The 19,845-nt window shown below is 45.3% G+C and overlaps 1 protein-coding gene across 2 annotated transcripts in view; it reads left to right on the top strand.

The window, feature by feature from the left end:
* Slco2a1 (solute carrier organic anion transporter family member 2A1) overlaps nt 1-19,845 on the top strand; it is an 81,407-nt gene that overhangs the window by 36,667 nt on the left and 24,895 nt on the right. For both annotated transcript variants that reach the window (XM_004834261.4, XM_087186169.1), the window contains 2 exons: nt 1,148-1,285; nt 4,532-4,694. In XM_004834261.4, coding sequence (XP_004834318.1) covers nt 1,148-1,285; nt 4,532-4,694 — 301 coding nt within the window. The remainder of the gene's footprint in view (nt 1-1,147; nt 1,286-4,531; nt 4,695-19,845) is intronic.

The following is a 19,845-nucleotide window of genomic DNA, read 5'->3' as shown; positions in this document are numbered from 1 at the left end:
GTGAATCCTGGGCTCTGTAGGAAGTCCCTGGCTGGCCTCACTCAGTAAGACTGTGCTCTCAAAGGTAGGAAACTGCACAGCCTGGAACAAGGGCCTGTACAAAGAGGTAGGCTCAGCTTTGGAAGGAAATAGAAATGAAAGTGGAGCACCAGCTGCTCTTCTGAGATGCAAGCTTTCAATTAAGGGAAGAACTGTGGCAACTATGAAATGTAACAGCATCCCACCCTTCCCTGGAGGAAAAGTGTGACCCAGAAGGGCACCCTCCAGTGGCTGCTTGAGAATGTGGGACTCCTGGCTTAGGCCCTGTTCGGGCCTGGTCCAACAGTTCAGAACCGAGGAGAGTATAGAGCACAGCCCGGTGCTCACCAAGGATGCCATCAAATCCCTCCCCTCCCCTGCCTGACATGTGTCTGTCCTGTCAACTGAGGAACTCATGTCATCTCAGGGGTCACAGGACTGGTCATATAGGACAGGGTGGGATACAGAGTCCCTTCCCCAAGGTCTTGACCATGCCTCCAGGGGAGAACAGGTCCAATCACAGATACCCCTGATGAGAAGCCAGATATCCCTGATAAGTGGTTACAAGCTTGGTGTGGATGTGAAATGGGACACTCATTCAAACCAGGTGATCTGGGAACAGCATTCCTTCACCTTCTTGAAGATGTAAGAGTTGATTGGGTCTTGGAGGTCAAGAGAAATGGAGCAACGTGACCTAGGACTTGTTCGTGCTGCTGAGAGTGATTTGAATGGGATAGGGAGTAGACTTGAGCCCTCTAAAGGCAAAGGGGGAAGGCAGACCAGCAGCCCGCAGGGCACTGTGATGCTGCTGGAGAGCCGTCCAAGCTGAAACGTGCCATAGGTGCTTGGCTGGTGTCAGGCCTGTCCCCTGGGAAAGTCTTTTCCTGTAGTTTTACTGGGCTATTTACAATAACTGTGATAAAATGCAATAAAGATAGCAGCAGCTAACATTTCCACCTCCAGCAGGGTGAACAATGGTGGAGTAGCGATGGCATTTCAGCCTCTGACCACCTTATAAAGTAAATGTTCCTATGTGACAGATGAGGAAACAAAGGCCCCAGGATGGAAGGCTTGGTGGGGCCAGGGCTTGCTGTACAGAGGCCTCACAGCACGTTCTCTGTTTCCTCAGATATTTGTGCTCTGCCATGGTCTCCTGCAACTCTGCCAGCTCCTATACAGTGCCTACTTCAAAAGCACCCTCACTACCATTGAGAAGCGCTTCGGGCTCTCCAGTTCTTCCTCAGGCCTCATTTCCAGCTTGAACGAGGTGAGAGCATGTACTGGGCCACCGTCCCCACTTGTGTATGACCCTGACCACAGGATTGAGGGGAGCAGAGTGGAGACTCATTGTGCACCTAGGGTGAAGGCTGCTCTCTGTATCAGGACACACAATGCATTCTCTTAACATTGACCTTTGACTTTGATAATGCCCTGGCCTGTGTCCTCATTCATGAGAGATACAAGGAAACACGTCTCTGACTTTTGTGTCACCACAGTCCAGTCCCATAGCCCAGCATGCATTGCTAACCATTTATCACCTCATAGGAGTCCTCTCTCCTTCTGGGTCCAGACAAGGCCTCCTAATCCTGCCCATCCCAGCATTCCAGACTCCTCCGTTAATGAAAATCAGAGCTGGCAAGTAAGGTATCCTCTCTTCCAGCTCAGCCCCAATGATAGCCAAAGCCATGACTTCTCATGGTTAAATTTTCATCCATATTGTCCCATGTTCAGAACAAAAGTGTGAGTCCAGGAATAACTGAATGTTTTCCAGGGGCAAGAAGTAGCCAGCTGGAACATGTTGCAGGTCCATTTAAGATAGAAAATTGATTAGGCAAATAAGAGACATGATACTTCCTCATGGCTATGGTTCAATCAAAATGAAAATAACCATTAAATCTCTTTCCCAGGCTCAGATAAATTTTCAAGAATCTAACCTTTTCAAGATCATGCCTGTGGGCACAATTTGAGGCAAATGGCATCAGAGAGTTCATTCGTCTGACCAACAGTCCTGTGTGTGTGTTTGTGTGTGTGTGAGTGTGTGACTATGGTGTCTGGGTATTTATGTGTAACTATGTATCTAAGCATGCAATTGTGTGTGTGAATATATGTCTCTGTGTATGTGATTGTGTGAGTGTTTGTGTGTATGTGTGTGTGTACCTGTCTCTGGATTTTTGTGACTGTGTCTGGGTGTTCGTGTGACTGTGTGTGTGTATCTTTGTCTGTATGTCTGGTTTTCTGCCCTTATGTAAATTTGTGTCTCTGCATGATATGTGTTTACCTATTCTGTGTATTTGAGTGTGCCTATGTGTGTCTGTGTGTGTTTATCTGTGGCTCTGTATGTGTCTGTGTATATCTGTGTGTGTGTCTGAGTATTTGTGTATGACTATGAGTGTGTGTATTTATATGTGTGCATAACCCCACATCTGTGGGTATCTGAGCGTTTGTGTGTGGTCATGTGTGTACCTGCCTGCATGTATATTTGTGTGTGTCTGTGCATATATATGAGTGCTTAGGGATTCATGTGTGATTGTGTGTGTGTGTGTGTGTGTGTGTGTACCCTGAGGGTGTGAGCAGAATGCAGCCTGCTGCAGGGGGTGGTAGGCCATCCAGGCCATGAAGCCTGCAGTGGGTTTGAGTGGGCCACAGGCCAGTTAGTCTGAGAAAGCAGCTCACTCTCAGAAAGCCTTCTTGGGCCCACAGGTGTGGTGTGGGGCACAGGCTGGGTGTGAAATTCATGAGCAGGAGGAAGGGCTTGGTGAACAAGTGAGGTCAGGGGCTCTTGGACCTGGGAACTGGCAGCTCCTGTTGTCTACCCTGACAGCCAGGGCAGAGCAAACAAGGTAAGCAGGAGCCCAGGAGGCTCAGCTCTTAATGCCGGGCACTAGTGTTCTGGGGCTGGAGACTCTGGGCAGGGTGCGTCACTAATGGGCTTGTGGTGGCTTTCAGATGGCCTCCCATCAAGCCCAGAGAGCCTTTTCTAAAGGCTTTCCAGGCTGAGGGGAGAGGCCTGTGCCCCTGTTCTCCTGGCTAGAACAGATGCAGTTTCAGGGTATGTTTTCTATTACGGAAAAAGGGTTCTTCCAAAGAGCTCTGCTGGTGAAAAGTTTGAGGGATCAGCCCCAATACCTAGGCAGTGCCAGCTTCCCACAGAGGAGCATGCCCAGGCCCCAGAAGAGCCAGAAGGGCCTCTGCAGGTGGGTGAGGAACAGGCTACAGTCCTTCCTCCCAGTCTCCCCTAGGGTCCTCCACCACCTCTCCCACAGGCCTTACAAGTCAGCTCCAGTCGGCACAGCTGGAGGGCCCTGACATATCCATCACTTCATGGAAAATGAGAGAGGAGCAAGAAGGAAAAAGTAAAATTTAAGCACAAGAGTAAAGCTCTCTTTCCAGGCACAGGTTTCAGAATGTCCAGGAGCCAACTCTGGCAAGGGATGGAGCAGAGGTGACTGGCACTCCAGGCTGATTCCTCACACCCCTCACACACTTTTCTAGGTCCCACAGCCACCCTGCAGGGGTTTCTGGACAGCTGTGTCCTCTTCTAAAAAGTCTACTTGTGCCGCTTTGTTCCTTCACTGACTCGACACATATTAAAGGACTGTGTACCAGGTGCTGGGGAGGCAGGGTGAACAGGTAGACAAAAGTCTAAGGATACATGTAATATTTACTTATGAAGATCAATGAAGCTTCTCATAGATCAGACTATGATAAGTGCTATGAAGAAAAATAAGGTTGCAGGGAGAAAGGGCTAAAGAGGTGGGGCCAGAGAGCTCACCTGCCAGGGAGCCCCAGACACAGAATAACCAATGTTTACAACCAGGACGGAACTTAAGAGTACTGAGGTCCTTGTCCCTCATTTTACACAAGTGAAAACAGGCCCATGGAAGGGCAGAGGAAGGGCAGAAGCAGAGCTGCTAAGGCAGAAACCCACTTCTCCAAGAGGCAGCAGACCACTATCATGGAGCCTGGGCACTTTAAAGTCAGGCGACACCAGTTTAAGATACCTCCTGACCTCATGAGTGTGGACATGTTACTTAATATTCATCACCTGTAAAGTGAGGACTGTTGCATGGTGAAATGAGATAATGTGTGTTGTTTGGTTGTTATTCTGACTGCCAATTCAGAGCCCTTGGATCCTTTCATTAGGATCTCATTAGACTTAGGGGTTTTACTAGGAAACATGTACTATTCCTAGGAGCCAGCCAGAATTGGAAACTTCCTTGAATTTTTCCCCAAAAGATTTGAGGGGAAATGGTTGCTTTTAACCTAAGAGTCCTTCATACCTCCAGATACGTACTTACTTCCCTTGGGCTGCTCTGGAAGATGGTGACAGGTTTCTGATCATGGAGGGAAAGCTGCTGGTATATGGCTGGTGCTGGGCCTCCTGAGACAAGGCTAAGGTGGCTCTGCTAGGGCCCACTAACACCAGGCAGCGTCTTCACACCGCAGTCTTCCTGAGCAAGGTCTGGTCAGGTCCCCTCTGGGGTCTCACTCCACCCTTCTTCTCTTTCTGCAGATCAGCAATGCCATCCTCATCATCTTTGTTAGCTACTTTGGCAGCCGGGTAAACCGACCAAGACTGATCGGCATCGGGGGTCTCCTGCTGGCTGCAGGTGCCTTTGTTCTCACCCTGCCACACTTCCTCTCAGAGCCCTACCAGTACACCTCAGCCAGCATTGGTGAGTGGCCTCCAATCTCTGCCTCAGGGCAATGGAGAATGAGTGAGCATCTCACAAATTTGATAGAGACATTTGTGTGGTGATGCACACCACTCTGGGCAGTGCTGCCCCCTACAACCAGAAAATTTCCTTGGCTTTAATTGGCTTCTCCCCAGAGCACGTCAGAAGCTCAGAACATACTGGAATACATAGAGCTATGGAGTAGCTAACTAAGCCCCGGGCTGAAGCTGATGGCTTGTCTCCTCCTGTGATTCCCTGTACTTTCTGCCAGCAGTGACCCAAACTCTACCTACCCGGGGACACTTGTGAGTAGTGCCCACAATGAGGCTTGGAGGAAGAAGGGTCCAAAATGGATCATGATGAGATTTGTGGAATATAGTTCATGGTGCTTCATGACAATCGTACATTTACCCATCATTCTTTATACTACATTGCCCTCATATAGTATGATCATTTGATCCCTCTGGAAGCCAGGGAAGGGCAACAAAAAGGTATAAAATGAGGATTTGGCTCTCTCAAAGATGTCTAGTTACTTCCCAAGGAACAGTTGTTAAACAGAGAGCTCTGGCTCTACCTGTTCTCTCTGCCTTCAGCCATTATGAGGTGAACTTCTTTCATCTGCCACGCCCTTCCTCCACACTATTTCTGTCTTGGAGCCAGCTAACCATGGACTGAACCCTCTGGAAACCATGAGCCAAGATAAACTTTTTCTTCTTTAATTTCTGTATGTGAGGTACTTTGTCCAAGCAACTAAAAAGTGACTAATACATAACTAGAATCATATAATATTTGTCCTTTTATGTGTGTGGCTTCATTCACATAGCATTATGTTTTTAAGATTTATCCATGCAGCAAAGTCCTGTAAGTCCTGAATTAGGATTTACTCCTTTATGGCTGAACAATATACTATATTATTATACATTATATTCAATATATTATTATACTATACAATATACTATATTAATGTATATATTACATTTTGCTTACCTATTCATCTGTTGATGGACACTTGGATTGTCAGATACATCTTTTTTTTAAAAAAGTAAGACATTGTCTCCCCTTAGCCCCTCTCTTTTTCCCCAGAGGTACCCGCTAGCCTGTGGCCTTAAGTAATTGCTCATTTGGATATTTGCTATTCCTCCTTCTGCTGTCCTATTTCCTTGGTCTTGTTTTTTCTTCCCACTGGTTTGGAAGTTATACATTATTAGTTATGTTACATTTTAAATGTTTCTAAAAATGTGTCTTACAGTAACATTTTGTTAGAGCTAATGTATGGTTCAATACATTTTAACACATTTATAGGTTCGTGTAGTCACCACCACAATCGGCATAGAGAACAGTTTCATCACTTCCAAAATTCAATCCTGCTATTCCTTCATAGTCATGCACTCTCCCAGCTCTGTAACCATTGTTCTGCTTCTATCACTTTAGTTTTGTGATTTTTGAGAATATCATATAAATGGGAACAAATAACATGTAACCTTTTTTTTTTGGTACCAGGGATCAAACTCGGGTCCTTGCGCTTTCAAGGCAGGCGACAGAGCCATTGAGCTAAATCCCCGGCCCAACATGTAACCTTTTGAGACTGGCATAAACCTTTGAAATCTATCCAAGTGGTGTGTATCAGTCAGTAGTCTACGCCTTTTTGTGTCCAAATAGGATTCCATTGCATGAATATGTCACAGATCATTTATGCACTCACCTGTTGAGAGACACTTGGATTGTGTCCACTTGGTAATCATTATTAATAGAGCTGCTGCTTCAACCCACACAGCATAGGGTCCAAAGCCAGGGAGAGTAGTGGGAGATGAAGAAAAAAATAAAGAAATAAAGACTATTCTTAGACGTTGGGACCAGGTGGAACCATAGCTTGTCGGAAGCTAATGGCTGCCTGGAGTCCCATGTACTCTTGATTTATAGTGGAAGGCAAACAGGAAGAGAAGACGGGCAAATAGTGCTATGTGGCCTACGTGGCCTAGGTGGAACGTAGCGTGATTGTTTTGTGATCAGGGCATGCGCAGGAAGGGAAATGGGAAGGATACTTAGTGCAACTGTCTCTGAGGCTGTGTCTGTCACCCGGGGTCTAATCTATGGAGGAGAAAGGGAGTAGGGAGGAGGCAAAGAGCCATGTTCAGGCTTGGCCCATGGCAAGCTGCTATAAATATTTGTGTTCAAGTTTTTGTATAAGTAGAAGATTATGATGTGAAACATTCCTTTATGTGCTGCTCATTTGTCATCCAAATGTCCTTTAGGGTGAATTGTTTGTTCAAGTCATTTGCCCATTTTTCAATTGAGTTATTCACTTTGTTATTGTTGAGTTTGAATTGGTTACATGTTCTGAATACAACTTCTTTATTGGGTATGAAATCTGCAAATATTTTCTCCCAGTCTTTAGCTAATCTTGTATATTCTTTTAACAATGACATTTGCAGAACAAAAGTGTTAAATTTTAATGAAATCTAATCTGTCTTTTTTTTTTTTTTTTTTTTTTTACTTTTAAGAGTCATACCTTTAGTACCACATTTAAGAACTCCTTGCCTAACCCTAGAACAGGAAGATTTCCCTCTCTATATATTTTTAAAGGTGTTACAGTTTTACATTTACATTTAGATCTATGATCCATTTTGAGGTTTTTTTACAAGGTTAGTTTTTCCTTTTTGCCTAGATGTCAAATTGTTTTAGCATCATTCATTGAAAGATTATCTTTTCTCTATAAAATTAGTTTGTACTTTTATCAAAAATAATCAACTTGGGTGAAGGACGTAGCTCAGTGGTAGAGTGATTGTCTAGCACGTGTGAGGCCCTGGGTTTCTTCCCCAGCACTGAAAAAGAACTGGCCATAGGTGAGTCCGTTTCGGGACTTTTTTTTCTGTCCCATTGGTCTATTATCCCTTCTCCAGTATCACATGGTCTTGCTTGCTAATGCTTTATACTAAGTCTTAAAAGTAGTATGACTCTTCCAACTTTATTATTTTTCAGAATTGTTTTATCTATTCTAACTTATTTGCCTGTCCATGTAAGGTTTAAAATCAGCTTGTCTGTATTTACAAGAAAAATCCTTCTGAAATTGTGATTGAAATGCATTCAACGCATGGATCAGTTTGAGCACAGTTACTACACTGAGTAGCTAACTCGCAAACACAATATCCCTTGCCTTTACCCTTACATTCAACATTGACCTGGGATTTAACAAATTCCAAAGTTGAAGTTAGTCTCTAGAGAACAAAATAAGGATCCTAGGATGCGTTTTTTTTTATTGTTTTGTTTTGTTTTGTTTTTGGTACTGGGGATCCTTGCGCCTGCGCAGCAGGTGGCGAAACCGCTGAGCTAAATCCCCGACCCGTTCCTAGGATGTTTTAATGCAAACTGTCCTTGCCCATCTTCCATTTTCATTGATCACTGTTCTATTTCTACCTGTTTTTTAACATCACCTTAGTGGTCATTGTGAATTTGTATTATTTTGCTACTTACAGATGTCAGTGCTTGTTTGTATTTATCCATAAGTTTGCTGGAGTTTTTTGTTCAGCATTGCTTTTTGCGTTTCTCACACCCTGCTGTATTTAACGTCTTTTTTCCTGAAGTAAACACTGTAGTGTTATTTAGAGTAACTTACTGTATAATCTTAGTGTTACTTTCAGATGTGCCCCTGAGTGAGAAAATTCTCCAAAAATGCCTCAGTTTTACCCTTGCTCTTGAATTATAGGTTAGCCACAAAATATATTAACTATATTAAGTTATTTTAAATTAATGGCTACTTCTTTTCAGTACTTTGAAGGTAACACTCCTCTGTCCTTCAGCATTTCTTGATGGTGCCTGGACTTACTCATTGGTTTAACTTTCATCTCTTTTTTAAGTGTACTGTTTTTCTTTCTCTCTAGCTATACTTAATTTTTTCTTTTTTCTTGGTTGTTCTGCATGCCTATTATAAGTTTTCCAAGAATGGGTTAATTTTTATTTATTGTCAAAGCTCATTGTGGGTTTTGCTTTGTGATTTGTTTGATTTTTTTAAGATTAAATTTGAAAATTAAGATTTCTCTTTAATTCTGAAAAATTCTCAGGCAAAAATGCTCTTGAGATTGTACAGCCCTATTTTCTCCATCCTTTCCCTTGGAACATGTTTTACATATGCATGCGCACATGTATGTACATGAACATGTGTCTGCCTGTATGTCTATATGTCATTTGCATTTCTACCTTCTTGTTTCTTAACCTCTCTTTCATAATTTTTAGTACTTTATTCATTTGTGCTGCATCCTGGTGATTTCCTTAAAGTATATCTTTGTCACCAAGTGTCAGACCCAGCCCCCTTACATTGTAAACTTTAATGGCTTTATATAGTTTGCTAATTTCAAGACTATCTCATGCTTGCATTTCAAGTCTTTCTGCCCCAATTTAATGATTCCTTGGTGTTTCATTATGGTTTCTATTTCTTTTTAATGTCTTGAATTGTTTTAAATATATTTATTTTAGGGCCAGGGATTTAGCTCAATGGTTCTGCTGCCTGCCTCAAAAGGGCAAGGTCCTGAGTTCAATCCCCAGTACAAAAAAAAAAAAAAAAATATATATATATATATATATATTATAGTGTTTTTCAAGTGGTTCCATTAGCTCAAGTTTGGGGAATGCTAATCCTCTTGCTGTTTCATGTCTGCTTGCTCCTATTAAGTGAATCATCTCTCTGTATGCTCTACAGTGTTTGACCATGAAGCCATTTGAGGTAGGATCTCCTGTGTAGCAATTGTGTGTAGTCAGGGTTGAGAAAGAGCTCTGCAGAGTAGATTTGCATTTGCATTTACTCAGCACCCTGGGAACATCACCCACCGGCTTGGCACTTAGCTTTGTTAATTTGTAGGCTTGGAAGAGCCTTGCACTTGTTTTTAAAGGATGTAGGAAGTGGTGGTGGTTTTATGACAAACAGTGATGAAAGACCCGTTCTGCAAATGCTCATCTTTAGCCCGCTAAAGGACTAAATGATGAATGAACCATTCAGGGATGTGCTGAGGAAATAATTGATTCCGGTTTGCTAGAATACTGGGCTCGTTTAAAAATTAAGTGTGTAGACAAAGTCCAAAAAATGGTTTGGAATGACAGAGGGGATTCCTTTATAGTTTGTGAGACAGAGAGAGAGAGAGAGAGAGAGAGAGAGAGAGAGAGAGAGAGAGAGAGAAAGAGAGAGAGAGAGAAAGAGAAAGTGGCTAGAATGAAAAAGGAATCAAGACAGACAGTGATGTATAAGCAAAATGTCTGCTAGGTTCTGATCCTGGAAGCCTTTTTTTCCCCAACTTTCTGTTCATTGCTGGTACAATAGTCATTTCTCCTAAGTGCACTGTGATCTTGGATCTATTTGGTCTCTTCAAGGGCTGAGTCCTGCCTCAAGTAATCAAAGGATGAAGCCACACCTGAGCCCAGGGTTCAACACTGAACTCTCCCCCTTGTTCTTGACCAGGAGCTTGAGGCCAGCTCTGGAGGAGGGACAGGAGCTGATCTTCCCTGACACAGGAAGACTGAGCTAATGCAATCATCAAGGGAGCCTGGGGCACTGAGGCCAGGCAGAGAGGAGGGCACCTTGCCAGGCGCCACACACCATGGCAGCTCAGTCTGGTGGGTTGGCTCCCCATGGCCTGGGCCCATGTCCCACTGGCATTTTCTTTGTACAGAGGAGCCATGGGAGGGTGGTTAGAGATGGGTTTCACTCTGTTTCTCATTAGCAGTGATCAGTCTGACTGGATTCAGCTCTCCACAATCCCCCAACATCTGAGGGAAACACTCTGCCAGTCCAGTCTTAATCTCAGTGCTTTTAGCTAAAATCGTCTGAGAGGACCACAGCCTGCCTCCCAGAGCCTCAAGGGCATCCATAGGCCAGAAGAGTGGGCTGTTTGGTCATTGTTGCTCATTTAGTTTGTGCAAATTCTAATTGCACCAATAGGGCATAACAATCTCACTCACTCTGGCTGGGATCAGAGCAACAGCTGAAAGTGCTCAAGGCTGGGGTACCTTCAGGGCATCTTCCTGGTCCCAGGAGGTGAGATGAGGAGGACTTTTGCTCAGGAGCCACATCTGTGGGATGCAGCTGGGGCTGTGTGCTGAGTGCCAGTGTAACATGGGAATGTGTGCTAATATGTGCAAATAAAAATATTCCTGAAAATTCACTTCATGGGAAAAATCTCACATGTGACTCTATTTCAAATGTATTCTTATGGGGTCTTTTTTTGTTAGTACATGTTTGCAGTACACAATGATTGGATGATTACATTCCTTGAGATACATGTCCATAAAGCATCATAATTCTTTCTTCATCCTCTTCCCCCCGCCCCATCCCCTGCAATCTACTGGTCTCTTCCCATTTGCAAAAGATCTATCTCCCTATTTCCTAACATCTTCTATTTTGCTATTTATTTATCTTTGGGGTTTCTCATATAAGAGAAACCATGCAATATTTAAGCTTGTAGGACTTGTAGGAGCCAGTCCCAGCACCTGGAAGGAGACTCCCCTGCCGCCATTCCACGCTCCTAGGGTGGAGAAGGTGAGCCAGTCCCAGCGCCCAGAAGGAGGCTCCCCCACTGCCATTCCACGCTCCTAGGGCAGAGAAGGTGAGCCGTGCGGGCACCAGAAGCACACCCCCCGCCCCGTCCCCGTGGAAATGAGAAGACATGTAAACAAGCCTCAAAAGCAGACTTCCAGATCACCTACAGCAACCCCAAAGGGAAACGAGATGGAACAATCTGATACTCAACCACCTGGACTCACTGAACTGGCCACAAAAGAGGATCTGGGAAAAATGAAATCAGAAATAATTACTCAGATAACAGCAAAGATTGTGCTCATAGTGCAAGACATGATTAATAAATCTAGATAGGACACAGATAAAAAAATATTTAAGCTTGTATGTTTGATGTACTTCACTTAACATTATGATCTCAAAGTGCATCCATTTTCCTAAAAATGACTCAAGTTTATCCTATGAGATCTTGTTTTGAATTATGCATGGTCATCAGGAAAAAACACATTTTATTAAATGCAACACCTTATGGTGATGTAACTATGAACCATCTTCTGGAAATAGGCAGTCCTTGGAATGAAGCTGGCCTTTGATTATTTTTGTTTGTTTGGAGTTTATTTTGTTGTTGCTATTGTTGGGTTGTATTTTTTTGTGTTGACCAGGCTGGCCTTGAAATTGCAATTCTTTCACCTCAGCAAGTAGCTGGGATTAGAGGCTTTCACCTCCACACCCAGCTGAAGTGGAGTTTTGAGATTCCCTAATGGCATGGCCTTGGGCCACTTCCTCCCTACTGGGAATCTCAGTTCCTCTCCGTTCCTAGAACATGGACCTTTCCTCATAGATCTGCAAGGGCTGTGAAGATGCATGTCTCAAATTTAGCCCAGTGGCTGGCATATGCAGTAATCTGAAGTGGTGGCTCTTATTCCCAATGGATGTGACACTGAGTAAGCTAGTAGTACCTCAGAACCGCAAATAAGGAAGCACCCTGTTTCTTGTGAAAACCTGAGTCTGATAGCTCTTGGCCATGGAATGGGCGGCCTAGGGGCATCTAAAGTTGTCTTCTCTCTGGTCCTCACACTGGGGGCTCTACTTTGGCCTGGAAGCAGAGCCCATCCCTCAGCATAGTCCCTGCTTGAACCCTCACATGTGAGGCCATGGATTTCTCTGGGTTCTGCTCAATTCCCCGAGCCTCGCATTGGTACAAGACAGATGACGTTGGCATGATAGGCAGAGCAGGGACTTTGGCATTCAAATCCCAGCTCAGCCATTCCCTTGCCAAGTTTCCATAGGCAAGCTACTTTGCCTTTGTGAACCTCTGTCTCCTTAGCTATAAAAATGGGAACAACAATACCTTTGGTGTGTTCTGAGAGAAAAACGTAAAATAATATAGGTGAAGTGCCTGGCTCATGTTAGCTGTTTGGCAAATTTCTGTTTGCCTACCCTTGTTATGATATTTGAAATCTGTTGCTTTTAAAGAATGGACCCCAGACCTATTAGCATATGTTGATTGCTGATTTCTTCTCCCTTGGAACAAAGCTGCCCCAGAAATGAACATGGGAAATGAAGAGTAACTGTGTTTTAGGGGGAAACAAATGAAGAAGGACTGAACATTGTGGAAACCATGGAGACCTTTAACAACTAATTGGTAATTTTAAAAAGGCCACACAGACATTTATGAATGTTTAGATATTCTAAATGTCAGTAGGATCCATAAATGTGTCCTGGCACCTTTGAAAGAAAAGACTAGCTACCCAGCCAAAGTATTTAAGTCCATTTCTAGAAGGCACGGAGAGGTTTTTATAGATGGGAAACTGGCCAATGTGAAACCTTGTCTCCCAAGAGATAAGAGAAGGGTCTTTGGAAGCCAATGTCTGGGAGAACTAGGTGTAACCCTGAAAGATCCTGTGGCCAAGTTCAGAGGGAAGTCAGCCCCCACAGACAATGGAGGCAGGAAGCTTCCTGGAGCGTATGCAGGAAGGGGGAGATTGTATTTTTGGACCAGTCAAGAAAAGAAAAGGAAGAGTCACTTTCTAGTCCTTTATTCATGAAGCTGCCTGCACCTTTCCAGTGCTCAGTCATCCCAAGGGTGTCCTTGGGAAGGAGGGTGGTGGGAAGGCTCGGGTAGGGAGTCGGGATCCTGAGACATGTCATCCTTCCTCAGGGAAGAGCACACAGCTCCTGACCTGCAGAGCAGAATCCATTCCCTTGAAGGAACTGCTCCTCTGAGCTCAGGGTATCCTGTGGGTGTGAAATGGATGTGGCAGGAAGCCCTGGAGGAAAGCACAGGGCACACCCAGTGTGGGGCTCATGGTGGGAGTGTCTGAGATGTGCAGGTTGTGTAGGAGTGTGGTGTTTCCATACTTGGAGAGTTGATGTGGTAAGTGTAGGGGTGAGGAGAGGAGACAGGTGTATGGGAGTGGGTATGTGAAGGATGGGCATGAGAAGGTGTGTGTAGGGAAGGCGTGCGGGGGTAGAAGGGGGGACAGTGTATGGAAGTGGGAGTGGGGTATATGTGAAGGAAGGAGTGGGGTTTATGTGAGGGGGAACAGGGGTGAGGGAAGTGCAGAGGCACCTGTGAGGGAAAGGGGAAGTGTGTGTGTGCTGGGGCAAGTGGGTGGGCAGTCAGGGTAGGAATTGCACAATCTGGCCAGTTGTATCTATTTAACCTAAAAGGAAAAGAAAACAAACATGAGGGGAAAATCATAAAACACATGGGTGTTATTAATTCAACTGGAAGAAAAATAGTCCTGAACAGAGTAGAACAAAACCTAATGAGATCTGATGTGAAACACGTTTTAAATGCGCCTGGTAGGAAAGGTCAGAATGATGAAAAACACAGGGTAAGCCAGGGAAAGAGCAAGGCCCTGAGGATGGTAGCCTCTGCAAAGGCCTGAGCAGTTGATCTAAAGCTAGCCTGACTCTCCGTCAGGCTCTTTAAACATCTGTTTTGTGGGCAAGGCACCATCCCTCTCCGCAGGCCTGAAAACATGACCCTGATCCTCCTGGGCTTCCAACACAGGCCCAGTGGAGACCCAATGTGGCTCCCTCACCTTCTGGGACCTCAGGCATGGTTAATCATTTTCCTTGCTCGAGAATGAGGCAGGGGTGGCTTCCTGCTTCTGTTCAGGGGTCTTAGAGGCAAGCTGTGTCCAGCCCTCCAGCAAGAGTCACTTCTCTGGGGCAGCTATAAAACCATATGCCTCAAGCCCACCCAGGGCAATGAGAGGATCTCTTTAGGAGTTAGTATTCAGGGACAAAAGGGAAGGCTGCTTAATATCCTGGTGGCTTTGGGCATCCTGGGAACTAACCCCTGTCCTGCTGGGGAGTGAGGTTTGAAGAACAAAGTGGTCCTTCCTGCAAGAGGCCTTGAGCTCCCCAAGGATCTCACAGGAGACAAGGAGGACCTTCCCACTCCTCTTGCTGCAACCTGGTATAGCTGAGGATGCTGGCTGGGTGCAAATATCTCTGTGGCCCAAAGACTTGACATGGGGACAACTAAGCACACCTGGTAGCAAGCCCTCCATGAAGTGGGAAGCCATCAGGGTCAGCTTCTTTCACTCAGGAATCAGAGAACTTTCAGGATTCAGAACATGGACTGGCCAAGTCAGGATAGGAGGCACAGACATCTAAAGGGGGGTAAACAGCAAACACAATTCAGCACAACAGAGGACTGACTCATAATCAGGACCTCAGCAGTCAGCCATGGGCTGGCTGATGCTCTAGAATGGTCCCTTCTGGCCCCTTCCAGGCCTGGAGCTGAATGAGAAGGACAGATCCATCCAGTCTGAGCAGGGTGGAGCTCTGCACCCACCTTTCTCAGAGGAGAGCTATGCCTTTTACTGTTTCATGCATGGTGTGTGTCTCCAGAAGGTTTGTTTGCAGAGAGATTTGGTGGCTGAAGTGTTTGAATACCACTGGATTAGACCAGGGGTCAGCATTTTCCTTAAAGCAGCAGGTAGTAAATATTTCAGGCTTGCTCAGAATAAGGTCCCTATGAAACTATTCAGCAGTGCTATAGTGGCATGGAAGTGTCCCCCACCCCAAGATAAAGAAGAAAATGGATCTGGCTAGCTATGTTCCCGTATAACATATTGGCACAAACAGACTGAGGACCAAATTTAGCCCACAGGCAGTAGTTTGCCAACCTTTAGACTAGGCAGTTCTCGAGATTTCTGCTAGGTTCAATGTGGCCTTCAAGCACCCAGAACCAAATCCCAAGGGAGGGGGTATCCCCAAACTGCTTTGTGTGAACCATCACAGATCATGTGAGCAGGTCCCTTCTTCTCTGCCATATGACTCTTTTTCTTGGGTCTCCTAAATTCTGTCTCCCAATACTGTCTCTGTGGGTCTCAGGTCTGCCTCCCAGAATCGCCCAGAACAAGCCCATTGGCCCACAGCTGCAGGAACAGCCATCACATGGCCCAGAAGCTTTGCTTCCTGAGGTCCAGTCCCTTTGCTCATTCTCCTGATATAAGGCCCTTCCAGGAGGCCCAAGCCCACAGGCTGATGTCTAGGAAGAAGACAGAGGGACTCTCTTTTCCTGATGTGAGGAGCCTACTGCAGGCTAAAACTGTGAATGGGTGGTCAAAACACCAGGGACTTTCCCCTGAAAATTCTGTCAAGCCAGGTCTTATACTTCCATTTAATGAAAACCTGGATTCTTTGGAGTTACTCCTTCTCCTTGACTGGAACCTTTCCTTATATATCTTTTGATGTAATTTGAGCTTCCACACTTTGGGATGTCCCACTGGCCAGTCTTTCCATCTTCATATATCATGTCCCTCGTAAATTTGGGAGTGGTTGCTATTCTCTCACCCATTCCCTGACAACAGGGGACAGACTGGCACACATTCAGGCCATACCAGTCCCTGAGGACTCTCCTACCACGTGCCCCCATGGTGTCTAGCAGGATATCATGACAGGATTTGTCGACAGGCTTCCTCTAGTCAAGTAAGACCATACTACAGCTTCCTGCTGCTTTGGAACCCCACTGGCAAAGGAAATGAGGGGGTTTGGTATGAATGGCTGTTGATGAAGTCTTGTTGACTCAGCTCACCAGTTTGTTTTTTCTCCAAAGAGCTCCTCCTCAGCCTATTGAATAAATCTTTGAACAATAAGTTCTGCTTCATTCCTAATGGGGAAAAGGGTGCTGGTTAAGTGCACATCTCTTTGAATATTAAAATTGAATGGCTCTGAGCTGCCATTCTGCCTGCTCAAGTATATTTATCTTCTCTCCTATTACTAAAGAAGTATCTTTGTTGAAAGGAGCCAAAGCGGGTGCGGCTCAGGGTGTGGGCTCATGTGCACTGGCAAGGGAGGATGAGGAGGTAAGGGAGGGAAGGGAGACCCTGTCCAGCAGAGTGTCATCCAGCCTTAGTGGGCCACGAACAGCAGGCCAGCTCTCCCACACCCAGCTATCCATCACCCAGCCTCCTCCAGGTAAGTAGGGATATCCCAGAGACTCTTCTCATTGCAAGGTTGTCAGTGTAGGGAGGGCCAGTCTCAGCTGCACAGCTGGTCCTGGACACCCAGGCTGGAGGAAAGAGCAGAACCATTCCCTCCTTCCACCCCCTAAACCCACTCCTGCCTCTCCAGGTGTACACCCTCTAAGCATATCTACTTGCCCTGTGATTCCTTTATTATAATCCATCTACTCCTGGAGAACAGCATTGATCTTACTTGTTTGTCACTTTTAGACGTGGCCCCCAAATTCTTAACAGTCTGAGCAGCATTGCTTGTCCCTAGGATTCTGCCATCTCATTTACCCAGTTGAGTTTCTCAAAGCTACTCATCTCTTTGGATGGAAAGTGGTATTGTAGGATCACTATGTCCCAGGTTATAGCACACTCATTATTTTTATGAAATATATGATTATTTTTAATTGCCACATAGCACTTGTACATATTTATGGGATACAGTACTGTCACTGGATAGGGCCTGAGGAGGTTCCCCCAAAAGGACGTGGAGAGACCCCAACTTGCCCCCACCCTCTGAGTAGGTGGCAGGTTCACTGTCTTACATCATAGAAAAGCATTTCAGGACATGCTTATTTATTAAGGGGAAGATTTATTAAGCAGAGTTAAAGATGTACAGACTCAGAAAAAACAGAGTGAAGGTGCTTGAGAGAGTGGAACATTATGATCCAGGGTTGGAGGCATTTGTGTGTTCTTGGGGGTGTCTTGAAGGTGATGATCTAGGATGTGTATTGCTGGTGTCTGTCAGGCTACCTGTTAGTGGGCTACATTAGAATGCAAATCATTTGCCTATGTTTGAGGTTTAGGGATAAGGTACCCAGTTAATAGTGCTGGTTCCTTGTGGGTGGAAATTTGTAGGATTTGTGAATCTATAGTATGGAGGAAAAGTACAGGCTCAATTTGCAGGTGAAAGCCAGGGGCTTTATAGATTTATTGAATCTTTCAAGACTCAGGGATTTTTGGAGTTTCCTAGAAGGGAAAAAAAATAGGAATTGTAACCTGGAGTAACTTTGGGTCCCAAAGATGCAGTTTTTTAAAAGTATAATTTAAAAATTACAATTTTCTTATCTTTTCTCTATCTCTCTTCTATCCTACCTCAGTATGACATCTGAGTACATGTATACAATCAGCTTAACTGGCATACCTGTCATCTCAGACATTTATCATTTCTTTACATTGGGAATATTCTTTCTCCTAGCCATTTTGAAATATTCAATTAACTGTTGTCAATCATAGTTATTACATTACTTTACTCATCATTTTTAGTCTCATAAGAAGATTACAAAAAGGTATTATATCTATTATGGAGTTGAAGATACTGAGATTCAGAGAGGCCCCTGACTACTAAGCAGTAGAACCAAAATTTGAAGCTAGTCTGTCTGGTTTCAAAATAAGTTTATTCCACAGCCCCACAGCGTCCTCCTCCAGGCTGGCAACCCTGACTCTACTTTTTTCTGCTGGGGCAGAAGATTGTGTTCTCCTGATTTCCCAAGATGAAATTCAAAATGCATTTGCTTATAGGAATCATTTTATAAATGGAGGCTTACTTTAGTGGAAGAGAGCACATATAGGGGCACTATGGACTAACGAGACTGTGGGCTCCACTGTGAACCCGATCACTTCTAATCTGCAACAACCCAATTTGCAAACAACTTTGAGATCTTGTGTTCAGGACAGCCTGTTCCAAACTGGCCAGTGGGTGTTGCCAGAGTTTCGGGAAGAACTGTTGAAGAGCTGGATTTAGGAGGATGAGGAAATAGGTCCTTCGGAGTGGAGCATTCTGAAAGGGGTTCCAGGAGTTGTGCTGTAGCCTGAGGGCTTGGCACCTTAGCCTTGCTTCTGGAAGCATCTCTGCCTGTCTCCGTTGTCTTATGGATTGCTTCTGGGGTTTAAGATTGCAAACCTCCACCTCTTTTACTCTACTCACCCACAACCTCCCAGTTACTAGTCATGCCCCTTCCAGAGTGCCAGGAATGGTGGCTCTCAAGGACCAAGACTGGAGGCAGGACTTGCTGCTGCTCTCCTGTTTCGTGGCAGAATTCTCTCTTTGCTCTACAGATGGAGAGAATGACTAGTCAGAGGAAGCACTATTTGCTGTAGCCTTCTCTTGTTGATCCTCCTAGGGTCCTCTCCACTCCAGCTCCAGGCTTTTGCTCAGAGACCCCCTACTATGTCCATGACCACCTTGCAGCACTCTCAGCCTGGCCATTGGAGGGATGGAAAGGAGCATGGAACAATGGAGTGGTCAGACTTCTGTCTACCCCAGATCTCCCTCATCCCCATGGGCCCCGCTCTAGGGAAAGAGACCTTCCAGATATAGAATCTCCTGTATTTCCAACCTACTGAAAGATCCAGAAATTAGAAAGAAAATTCTGCATATGTAAATTTTGGGATGAGTCAGAGAGTGGCTGCTGGGGTGGGGCTGGGGTAGCAGGAGGAGGGGTGAGGGCCCTGCCTGTTTCGAGTTAGCATTTCACAGTCCTGTGAAAACTGTCCTTTGGGAGAAAGAATGTGCTCTGATTAACTAGAGTCTTTCAGAAGCCTGCCTCAGGGAAGATGAGAAACAGACCAACATCCACTAACACAACTCTCTGAGACCAAGGGGGACCTCTGCGGTGGCTGGAACAGGCAGTCATCGCTCTAGTCTTTCCACGCAGGGATTTGACATGGTGGGAAGGTTGGAGCAAGTAGCCCTGCAGGAGCTGGAGAGAGGGTCACCAGGTATAAGACCTGTGAGATGGTGGGCTGCTGGTTTTCTCTTTCATGGGCTTGAGCTCTTAACAAAAAGATTAGAACTCTGCTCCAGGGAGGAGACTGTAGGGGAATGGAGCCCCAAAAGCCAAGGCCCCCGGTTCAGTCTACAGGGCTCATCCACTCTCAGTGTCCCTAAGTGAAAGCCTGCCTGCTGGATGGTCCTTCTCCAAAGCCTCTCTCCCTTTGTCCTGCCTCTCACACTCACCTATTCCTGTCCTCTTATTTTTAAAAGTGCCTAACAGTCCAAGTTCAAGAAGGTCTTGTTCCCAACAGAGTGAACAGGCCAGAGCCACTCAATGCAGGCTTGAGCTCTTCCCATCTCACATTACAGCTGACTCTGATTCTGATGTAAACACCTGTTCCCATACAAGGCCAGGCAGCGAGACCTGACCCCAGGCCTCTGACCCGCCAGCTGCTGCTGCAC

This window comes from Heterocephalus glaber, unplaced genomic scaffold (genome assembly GCF_053883595.1).
Source record: "Heterocephalus glaber isolate CG9 unplaced genomic scaffold, H.glaber_assembly_v1.0 deba00001504, whole genome shotgun sequence".
In the NCBI taxonomy this organism is placed as follows: domain Eukaryota; kingdom Metazoa; phylum Chordata; class Mammalia; order Rodentia; family Bathyergidae; genus Heterocephalus; species Heterocephalus glaber.
Note: the sequence above shows the minus strand (reverse complement) of the source record. Positions and strands in the feature narration are given on the sequence as shown.